Below are 12264 nucleotides of genomic sequence, written 5' to 3' on the forward strand. Positions count from 1 at the left end.
TGTCGCTATTGGATATTCAAATGCATGGCAATAAATGCTCACTCAATAAAATAATTAAGCACTAAAATAAAAATTAGTCAACACAACTACAAGTGAATTTAGTCATCCCAAAATACTACTGATTATACATGATACTGTAATGCTTTATGAAACACAATACATGGTATTGTATAAAAAAAAAAAAAACATTTTAAAATTTGTCTAAGGCCACTGTTAACACTTTTATTAAGATAACAGCATTTAATAATGACTTAAATATTAATAAATCAAATTAAATATTTTTATATTAAGTTTGTATCCGAAACTGTATCAGAGTCAATATTAGATTTTAGTGCATATCAACAAATTCTCTTTATTTACTAACTTTTCTATATATTTGTCAGTTATTGGCCTTAATGGGATAATTATATATATATTAGGGCTGGGTATCGATTCAGATGTTCCAGATCGATTCGATTCACAAGCTCTCAAATCGATTCGATTTCGATTCTCGATTCAATTTCGATTTTCGATTCGATTTTCTATTAAGACCGACAGATTAAAAGTTAAGACCGACAGATTTCGGCCCGAGCCCGACAAGTACATTTTGATTGACGGCTTTTTAAAAGCCCGAACCCATTTACAGCCCGACATTATTCAAATGTACACGCACGCAGCTCTTTTGTCTTTTGTCAGGAATGAGTCATTTTACATGGTTTAACATAATTTATACATGACTAACGTAATAGGCCACTTGGAAGTTTGAACAAAGAAATAAAATAAGTCCTCTGTAACATCGTAACATCTCAGCACTCTATAAATAGCCCTAGGTTTAGGCTCATTTAGCATATAAATAGGCCAACGCACCAATAAATACAAGTCTTTCTTAAAAAATTTAATTAAGATCAATTCTAAATTAAGATGGGTATTTGGCAATAACGAAATGAATTAAGATAAAAGGCTCTGCCGGATTTGCTTCGCCATAGCAGCTGACATAATAAAATAATAATGCCAACATTAGCTTATATAGCCTACTCTGTCTACATTATGCATTTAAGACTCAAATAATATTTAGTTATTATTTGAATAACATTTACTCACCAAGATTAGGTAAGGCCTACGTGTTTTTGTGGAGGAAAATTATTGAATCCACTGTAGATGGCTTCAGTGCGCTCCTGCGCTCACTGATGGTGCGTCATTATTCACTCATTATTCTCATTATAAACAAGGTCAAAACTTTTCCAAACCTCAGACTTTGCTTTAGTTGCTTGTGCTACAAAAAAAGCCTCCGTTTCAACTACTCAGCATACATTTTCGCATCTTTCTCGCGCTAATCGAAGCACATTACATGACCGCTCATTTACCGCACAAGCCCGAGCCCGGCCCGATTGGTACGATTGACAATTGGCTTCTTCACACTGCCTGAACATGTGCAATTGTGCTTTTGAAGACTACTGACCACGCGCACCTGTCCGCGCGGTCGTCTGCTCAGAGCCTCGTTACACACTCTCCGATGGCGATGTTTACATCATGCCTGCCTAGCGGTCCATAGCGGACTCGCGGACGCAAGATGCAGTCTGGATGCGAATGGGAGCATGACCTGACACGCGACATTGCAGAAAATTTGCGTTCACAAATGTAGCCTATGTTGATCCAAATATGGAAAGCACTTTCGAATTTAATAATATGAGGTTCTCTCCAGAGATGTTTTGCCACATTTCTTCAATTAAGGATGATTGCTGCGTAGTATAGGCTATGGTGTTTCCATTTGCTTTAACTTCTTCAAGTAAGTTGCAAAAGTTGTGTGTGTGTGTGTGTGTGTGTGTGTGTGTTCAGAAAATGGTGGGCAGCATTTGAATTCGTGACAGACCGCGGGTTCAGAACCACTGCTTTAAACTGAAGGAATGAATGACAGGTTCGTTGGTAACATCGCAAAAGGCAGATAAGAGGGTGACATCTAGTGGAGAAGATTTGTAATTAAATTAACCCTAATCTTACGTTCAATGTCTGCGGAAATAAATATGGGGAAAAAATCGATTCATGACCTTTGAGAATCGATTTTGAATCGACCACATTTTAAAAAACGATTAATCGAAAAATAGATTTTTTTTACCCAGCCCTAATATATATATATATATATATATATATATATATATATATAATATAGTATATATATTATATAGTATATATAATATATATACAATAGTTTGACTAAATTAAATTACACACAGTAAATAAACTTAAAAGTTGTCATGTATCTTTAATAGCAGAGACAAGGTATGTTTCTACTGGGCTCATCTAGTGCACTGCTACTGTTATTTTGGTTTATGTTACATTCAGAGACCACAACAGCCATAAAGTAAGAATCACTGTTTCAGTACAAAAGCCCCTGCAGGCCTAAAAAATGGCCTAGCAGCTTACCTTACCAGCTGCGATCCAGTTGAGTTATATACCACCTCTCTCAAGAGACGCGCACCAAATACATGTGCAATGCACCTGCATACACTCTTACTTATATGCTTTTACAGCCTGAAAACAGCTATTGGTCACCATTTAAAGGTATAATAAACCTAAGAGGGTCATCTGCTTCTCAGATACCATGAGTCAATCACAGCTCTCCGGCTGCTTTCTCTATCGCGCATTAGGTCATGTCTGAATGGACTTTTAGAAGCGGGAATTGACAGTGATGGCTGTCTGAGATGTTATCTGGCACAAAATGAGCTGGGCAAAATGTACTATCCAAAGCAAAATCTATACATTTCTCTTTTCTTGTTGTCCGGTTATGAACGATTGCTTGTGCTTAGAGACTGAGAGGGAAGGGGAGGTGGCAGAATTGATTTTTCTTTACATCCTCATAGTTTATTGTATCGTGGCTGACAAACACGCGCACTGTCAATTATTCAATACACATGAGGAAAAAGTCATGGAAGCATTACAAACTCTGTAGCTTATCGTTTTAAAGCCAGACAGAGAAAATCATTCAAAGACACGTCTAGATATATAAAAGCATTAACTAACTAAAATCACTAGCATTTCTTGTTTTTGATGGGAGAAGAGCACACAAGAGGATAAGAAAACATCATGAATCAAAACTGAATCACAGCGCTATGGCTCAATATGTAGCCACGGCTCCAACATCAAAACATTGTTTCCTTGTATGAGAACCCCACATAAAGTAGTTTAATTCTGCATGACTTTCCTGAGTCACAATGGAACACAAGTGGCAAAAGATCTTTTCTTCGAGAAGTGACCAAAGAACTACTGGTATGCACAATCTTCAGTCAGTGAAGAAATTGTGAAAAATATCAATCCAAAAGTCGGATAAATTTTTATGGAAAATCTGACATATTTTGCATATCCTGCAGTCTAAATGTAGGCCTAGCCTAAGTCTTCTGAAGCCAATTGATGTTTACTGAGAAACTTACCTGACAGCCAAAATTCACTTAGGGGCTTAGGAGAAAAACTAATTCTACTTCTGTAATCCACTTAAGAAAAAAGAAATCAAACAGGTTGTAAAAGAATGCTCTTTTTTGCCAAACTATCCCTTTAAACTAGTTAAGAATCAAGGTGGGAACACCAGTACACATCCCAAGTTGGGGACGAGTATCCAAACACCACATGCTATTTTGGCCTAATGCTTTCATTGCACAAACCAGACAGTGACAATGTACTGGAGGGGCAGCAGTGTTAAATATCATCTCCTGCAGAGCAGTCAGCATCATGTCAATGTGCGGGGAAAGAAAAGACGTGAATGCCGCCCGCGCTATTTATACAACCTTCGGCAGAGCCGCTTCACATCGGAGCAGTAAAAACAGAAACCACACGTTTTAATTAATCGTCAACTAAACGAGACAGCAATAAACAGGGTTTGCTGCGGAGGTGCATTCGTAGGTGCAGGAGGTAAGGAGACGAGAGAGAAGTGAAGGAGGAGAGCAACGCTGGTTAATTACCCAACCATACCCGGGTAAGTTGGGAGCCGTTTGTTCTTCGTTTGAATGTCAAAGGAGATGACAGAGGCAGAGGCTCTGGAGATCGCATCGCCTGCTTAATAATTGATCTACGAAAGCAGGAGCTTGTTTTGTGGAGATGAGAGCACACCGCCTCATCTGATCCCCGAGCCGCTGGAATCAGAGGGATTGTTTTTGTAATATGCCACCAAATAAGCAGATCAATGCTCTTTTAGCGAGCACAAACATCTCACGACCGAGCCTTACCACAGTGAATTAAAAGCTTCACACTTGTACACACAACACATGGTAAACCACACGCGTTCCCCTTTGCTAAATCAGCTGGAACTAAATTTACGTTTTGCACTGCTCAATATGGCGCCAGATAGATTAGACAACATTTTCATGATCATTGAAAGCCAGCACCTACATTAAAAGGGTTCTTTTATTTTTTTTTGCTCCGTCTCGCTTTTTCTATTTCAGTTCGCCTTCTAAACCATAATGAAGTCAGTTTAAACAGCTATATTCATTTCGTTAATGAGGGAAAGGTCCTTTAATGCTTTTCTCCAGTGAGACAGAGGCTGTGTGGGTGCTAATAAACACAACTCAAAAAAAACAACATCTCTTAAGCGAGTATCTGAGGCCTTTGCTAATTTTTTGTTAGCATTTAATTATACTTCAGCATTATGACTGACATTATTAGCGCTCTCTCTGGGAGGATGTAATTGAAAGTAATTTTACATTAATGCTAAGTCTGAAGTGCTCTTGAAAATAAAAAACATCCTGTGCGATGTTTTGGATGTTAATGTCACTGGTGATATGACGTGGTGTTTTGAAATCTGTTGAGAGCGATGTAACCACTTTAAAGAGCCAAAGACTGTTTAAAAATGTTGGAATACTTTTAGTAGATATTTTAAAGAATGTTGGGAACCAAACAGATTCGATTCCCCTTGACTTGCATTGTATGGTCAAAAAATACAACACAAGTCAATGGGGACCAAAACAAATTGGATCCCATTATTTTTCTATGTATGGAAAAGGACAAAAAGATACAGATCATGTAATCTGTTATGTTGTAATAATTTATGGAAAAAGTTTATTCATGGCATGCATTTTTTAAATTATCTTTTGTTTTCAACAAAAGAATGAAAGTCATATAGGCTGAATTTGAACTGACATGTCAGAAATGCTTATTCTTGAGTGAACTATCCCTTTAAAATACTTTCTCAGTTCCATTTTACTTACTCTGTGCTCCTCATTTGCATCTAGAAGGCAGCAGGTGCAATGCATACCAGGTTTTCGCTGAGGAGTCGAGCTTTAGTATCGTTCTGCTCAACTGTGTCTGCTGTGAACTACGAGTTCAGCACACTCTCGGAAGCTTCGTGTGTTGGCGAGACGGCACTTCAGCGGTGGTCGTTCCTGTGTCGAGTGGGTTGCGCATTTCAGGCTGCACTACCACCTTGTCAAATTAGTCGGTCATTGACGTGACATCGAGAGCAACCGACTGAAAGTGAACGTTTGGTATTTCAAGGTTTATTATTATAATTTTTTTATTCTAAATTTTCATTGGGTCCTGAAACCTGTACAAAATCCAATGATCACGGTCACTAATTTTTTTAATAATTTAACCTAATGTAAAATCTAAAACCTTCCTATATTTTAATTTGGCCTCCACTGTACAAGTAAGCCAACTGTAGGCTGATTTACCTAAAAAGTGCACTGAGTACCGTATTTTTGGACTATAAGTCGCACCCAAGTATAAGTCGCATCAGTCCAAAAACATGTCATGACGAGGGAAAAAACATATATAAGTCACATTGGACTATAAGTCGCTTTTATTTAGAACCAAGAACCAAGAGAAAACATTACCGTCTACAGCCACAGAGCACCCTCTCGCGGCTGTAGACGGTAATGTTTTCTCTTGGTTCATTTCTCTCGGTTCATGTCAAATCAATTTTGATAAATAAGTCGCACCTGATTATAAGTCTCAGGACCAGCCAAACTATGAAAAAAAGTGCGACTTATAGTCCGGAAAATATGGTAGGTTTCTTTATATAGAGAGTGACCTCTATGAGTCAGACACAATCTATTTCACCACAATTTCCTCCACAGTGTTACAACACCAAAAACTGTAAATTTTTTCTCCTTGCCTTTGTTTACAACATCAACATAAAACAAGCAGTGCTCACATGCTCATTCTCTTTTTCCAGTGTATTAATTCTGGGAGTTACAGTCTGCCTTAAGGCAGCAAATCTGGTGTGAAACCCCATCACTTTAATTAACAGTGATTACAAATTACACCGTTCAGCGTAAGAACTAACGAGAGATACAGGCCAAAGATAGTGATGTGCTTTACAGCTTCAAAGCGGCAGACATTACTCACCTATTCTGAATGAGAGCGGGCCACTGGTGGCATTTCTCACCCACATGGCTAAGAAGAGCAGAGGCGCCCAGGCTGCGAGCATCTTCTTTGACTCCTCATGGGTCCAGCCCTGGGGGTCCCCCTTCACACAGCCACCTGCCACACCAAACACAACAGCAAAACTTCAGAAGAATAGATAGCATGCTTTTCAATCAAAGGAATTACACATAGGCTACAATAGTTTGTCAGAGCAACTTTAATCAGACAATACTGATACTAATCATTCACAAAAGAGCAGTATAGATTTTTTTTTATACAAGTTTAACATCTATTCAAGAGAGTTATGACAAAAATACAGTGGGATGTAAAATGCTTTGCTTACTTTGGAAGAAAAACATAAATCACATATATATTGATTTTACTTATAATGACACATCTAACACTGGCAATCATGTGGCACAGCAGACGCAAAAAATTTTCTTGAAGATGTAAATTAAAAATGATAAATATGAAATTCTTACAAACTATGTCTGTTGCATTTGCTTCAAAGATGCTGAGGCATAAGCCACAAGATTAAAAGTTCTTCACGATACACATTTATTTTATTGAAATACTGGCTTTCTTCACCAGCTATTATTCATTACAACTTATCTTCTTTTGCTTATGTAGAGAATTTAAAAAACACATTAAGGATCAAGCAGACAGTTCAAGAAAGGGTACACGTCAGGAAACACATGCCTAATTCATTTACTGAAGCAGGATACAATGACAATTAGAAACTGCACGCACATCCAAATCATTTTGCTCAAATGCAATTACAGCAAATCATCTTCAATGGTTTCGCATGGCCTGTGCACAGCACCTTCAGCAGCAGAATACAGAAGAGAAACCGCATTTATACTGACACTTGTAATTTAATTTTACTGTCGTACAGTTAATAAATATCTGTAATCTTGTGCAGTGCAAATGAGAACGGCTTTTTCATTTTCTGAAATGGTTAGGAGCAAAATAATAATCGCATGGATGAATTCATTTAAATTAATAATTTACCCAAAAATAAACATTCTGTCATCATTTTCTCACACTCATCTTCTTCCAGACCTGTATGACTTACTTTCTTCTGTAGAGCATAAAAGAAGATATTTTGAGACCCCTTTGACTTTAAAGGAATAATTCGCCCAAAAAATGAAAATTTGATGAAAATGTACTCATCCTCAGGCCAACCGAGGTGTATTTGAGTTTATGTCTTCATCTGAACAGATTTGGAGAAATTCACCAATGCATCCCAATCACGTTAACTGTAGGGCTGTCAAATGGATTGTTATTAATCGCATCCAAAAACAAAAGTTTGTGTTTTATTTTAGATGTGAATAATCATGATTTATCGATTTTACAGCCTACAGTAGTTCACTGATGGGTTGGAGTCATGGGGATTACTTGTGGATTATTGGGATGTTTTTATCAGTTGTTTCGCCTCTCGTTCTGGCGGCACCCATTCACTGCAGAGAATCTATTGGTGAGCAAGTGATGTAATGCTAAATTTCTCCGCAATGTTCTAGATGAAGAAACTCATCTACATCTTGGATGTAATTTTGAGTTCCACAGAAAAAAAGTCCCCCATACCAACATGAAGGTGAGTAAACGATAAAAAAAGAAAAATTATTTATTTAGCACTTCAGCAAATAAAACCATGCAAAACCCTGCATTTTTTCCATTAAACAACCCACAATCCATTTTAACCAATGTCTAAAATTGCTTAAACAGCACTGTCTTATTCTTTTCAGCACATCCATTTCTAAGCCACATTCACAAAAGGAATTGCTTTTTAATCGATAAAAATGTATTAATACCAATGAGAAACTCATCTTGCAAATATAGGAAGCATTTTAATATGAACTGAGGCAGGAAATGTATCTGGCTAAAGGCTCTGTTTAGGAGCTGGCAGGCAATTAAAAATAAAGTAGAGACCCTGCAAATGCCACACAGCATAAAATGTAGTCTTTTGACTATGAACAGAAGGATCCAAATAGAATGTGTTCTGTTTCTTACTCGTTTATGAAATTGTCATCGCTCTCAAAGAGAATCTTGCGAATCATACCCGCTGTGTCTTCAATTCAAACCGCCACCCGTCTCTGCCCAGACAAGCCATGCAGTGTTTTCTTTTTTTCTCTTTGTCTTTAAACAAACATTGTTCAGAGAACACGTGTTAAAGGTGAAATGACTGGGAATTCTGGGTGACATGAAAGCTTTTTTTTTTTTTTTTACACAAATGAAAACAAACGATGGCTGTCTTAGATGGCTATCTTAGATCACATCTACACACTTACATTTTCATTTTTACATTTAGTCATTTAGCAGATGCTTTTATCCAAAGCGACTTACAAATGAGGACAATAGGAAGCAATCAAAATCAACAAAAGAGCAATGATATACAAGTGCTATGACAAGTCTCAGTTAGCCTAACACAATACACATAGCAAGGTTCTTGTTTTTCATTTTTTTTTTTATATAATAAATAAAAAGAAAAAAGAATAGAAAAAGTATAAAGCAAGTTAGTGTTTTTTTTATTAACTAGCTGCTTGTTAGGCATATTACTAGCATATTGTCTGTTTATTAGTATTTATAAAGCATATTTTATTTTATTGGTCTGCATGACCATATTTTAGATCCCTTAATCATACCCCATACCTAAACTTAACAACTACCTTACCATTAAGAAGCAGAAAATTATGTAATATTAAGGAAAAAGTCACAGTTAATAGTTCCCCAAACTAAAGTGTAACTGAAAACTTTCTTCTTCAGAATTTCAAGTTCAATGCATTATTTGCCATTCGTTTGTAACTTTTGATGAAATTTACTAGCGAAAACGTACTCGGTTACTAATGTAACTTCGGTTCTCTCTAGAAGAGGGAACGAGTACTGCATCTTAGCTAAGACGCTACGGGAAAAGTCTCTTTTCACGATACACTGAAGCAAAAAATGATCCTTAATTTTGAATTATTGTAAAGCGCATTTGCAGCAGCACACAGCCATAGGCGAGACGGATCGCTCGCTCATTGGCTGCTCTGCGGCAACTGCATAAGCCTATCGAGCGCAGGCTGATGCAACATCAGACCAATCAGGGCGCTTGCGCCCTCCATGCCACTTCCCGCCGAAACGGGTGTGGCCTAGCCCTATAAAGGTAGCTCGAAAAGGCTGACTCACCTGATTTATTTCATCGCCGAAGCGAACCAGAGTGAATCGTACGCACGGCAGAGAACACAGTACTCGTTCCCTCTTCTAGAGAGAACCGAGGTTACATTAGTAACCGAGTACGTTCTCTTACGAGAGTTCTCTCGTACTGCGTCTTAGCTAAGACGCTACGGGAACCCAATGTAAAACGCCGTGCGTGCAGAGATCACACACCAATAAACCTGGAAGCGACACCCAGGATTTACAGTGCACAATCACCAGAGGGACTCACAGAGAGTCCTAGAACAGGAGGGGGAAACCCTCCGTCCCATATCTAGCAGCGTCCGTAGACGTGGCAATATGACATCACATATTCAAGGCAAGGCCTGACCAATGTGGGAATGTGGGTCTTACGCAATACTGCCCATATAACAGTCGGCAGCGCATCGCACTTGCGATCTCAGAGTTACAATCAGGACACTGATTCAACTATACCGACAACAGCTTTGCCTGCAGAGCGGGAACCTCTAGGTTATAGAACCTGATAAATGTAGACGGCGAGGCCCATCCTGCCGCCATACATATATCCTGTAAGGAAATCCCACTAGACCACGCCCATGATGAGGCGACGCCTCTTGTGGAGTGTGCTCTGACACCCAGTGGGCACTGAAGGCCCCTGGAAGTGTAAGCTAACGCTATAGCGTCAACTATCCATCTGGATAGGCTCTGTTTCGAAACAGCCATTCCCTTGGAACGTCCACTGAACGAGACAAACAGCTGCTCAGTCTGTCTGAAGACAGCAGAGCGAGACATATAAGTTCTTAAAACCCTAATGGGGCAAAGAAGACTTGAGTCTCCATCCTCTTCTGACACCGACAGGGCAGACAGGGAAATAACCTGAGCCCGAAACGGTGTGTTGAGGGATTTCGGCACATAACCGTGCCTAGGTTTGAGTATGACTCTTGAGTCATTAGGCCCAAACTCCAACCACGTCGGGCTCACCGAGAGCGCGTGCAGGTCACCCACATGATTCACTGAAGCGAGAGCCAACAAGAACACTGTCTTGAATGACAGATGTTTGAGGCTAATCGTTCGGATAGGCTCGAAAGCGGAACCTTTCATGGCCTCCAAAACCGTCGAGAGGTCCCATACAGGGACTGACGGAGGTCTGGGAGGATTCAGCCTCCTAGCTCCTCTAAGGAAGCGGATGACCAAATCGTTCCTTCCTATTGACTGACCGAGCGTTGTCTCAGAAAATGCTGCGATAACCGCCACATAAACTTTGAGCGTGGAGGGGGCTCTGCCCTTATCCAACTGCTCCTGTAGGAAGGAGAGAACCTCCGTCACCTCACAACTAAGGGGTGAACGTCCCCGAGCTGTGCACCAGCTGGAGAATACTGACCACTTCGAGGCATAGAGCCGTCGAGTCGACGGAGCTCTAGCCTGAGTGATAGTATTTAGCACTCCCACTGAGAGATCAGCGGGTAACCGTTGAGCACCCACACATGGAGGGACCACAACTCCGGTTGAGGGTGCCAAATCGAGCCCCTGGCCTGCGAGAGGAGGTCCCTCCTCAACGGCACTGCCCACGGGCAGTGTCTGCTAACTGCATCAAATCTGGAAACCATGGTTGGTTCTTCCAAAGTGGTGCTACAAGCAGTACTGAGCATCTTGTTTCCCTCACCCATTCTATCACCTGCGGAAGGAGGGAGACGGGGGGAAAAGCATAGAGCGGGCAGCGCGGCCACCTTTGTGACAGCGCGCTTTCGTTCTTGGAAAAGAACGCGGGGCAGTGAGTATTTTCGTGGGACGCGAAGAGGTCCACTTCCGCCCTGCCAAATCTCTCCCACAGCAGCTGGACTGTCTGTGGGTGTAGAGACCATTCGCCCGTGGGAATGTTGCTTCTGGACAGTCTGTCTGGACCCAGATTCTGTAGCCCGGGCACATGAACTGCTCTCAGCGAGCACAAGTTGCGCTGAGCCCAAACCAGGAGGTGTTCCGCCAACCTGTACAGGTTTCGGGACCTGAGACCGCCCTGGAGTTTATGTAGGACACCACAGACATGTTGCCCGAATGGACTAAGACGTGGTGGTCCTTGATTCGGGGACAAAAGCGCGTCAGTGCGTTCTCCACTGCCAGCATTTCCAGACAGTTGATAAGTTGGAGCTTTTCCCGTTCTGACCACAGGCCAAAGAACGGTCTGCCCTCGAGCAACGCTCCCCATCCCGAAGTGGAGGCGTCCGTCGACACCACTTTCACTTTCGAGGAAGTCCCCAGGCTTACACCTGATTGGTACCAGTCGTTCGCTGTCCAGGGTTTCAAGGCTGTGACACAGCTCTGATTGACCTTGAGACGCAACTGACCGGATATCCACGCTCTGCGCGGTACTCGCGCTTTCAGCCAGAACTGCAAGGGGCGCATGCGGAGCAGGCCCAACTGTAGAACTGGTGATGCTGAGGCCATGAGACCTAGCATCTTCTGAAATTCTCTGAGCGAGAAGGTCACGCCGTAGCGGAGAGAGCTCGCTGCGCGCTGAATGCCCAACGCACGCTGTGGCGACAGCTGCGCCGTCATGGAGCGTGAGTCCAGAGCTATACCCAAAAACAGTATCGTCTGACTGGGGTTCAGCGAACTCTTCATCCAGTTGACACTGAGACCGAGTTTCTCGAGGTGATCGAGTATAATGGCCCTGTGTTCCACGAGCTCTGATCGTGATTGAGCCAGAATCAGCCAGTCGTCCAAATAGTTCAGCACTCGCATGCCTCTAAGTCTGAGAGGAGCAAGCGCTGCGTCCATGCACCTCGT

At 41.1% G+C, this 12264-nt stretch overlaps 1 protein-coding gene across 1 annotated transcript in view; it reads right to left on the reverse strand.

Annotated features, from left to right (window-relative positions):
• Positions 1–12264, reverse strand: part of grik4 (glutamate receptor, ionotropic, kainate 4) — a 355049-nt gene that overhangs the window by 164442 nt on the left and 178343 nt on the right. Inside the window, exon 3 of the mRNA XM_059513707.1 lies at positions 6310–6444. Coding sequence (XP_059369690.1) covers positions 6310–6391 — 82 coding nt within the window. The 5' untranslated portion in view covers positions 6392–6444. The remainder of the gene's footprint in view (positions 1–6309; positions 6445–12264) is intronic.

Source organism: Carassius carassius, chromosome 28 (assembly GCF_963082965.1).
Source record: "Carassius carassius chromosome 28, fCarCar2.1, whole genome shotgun sequence".
Lineage (NCBI taxonomy): Eukaryota > Metazoa > Chordata > Actinopteri > Cypriniformes > Cyprinidae > Carassius > Carassius carassius.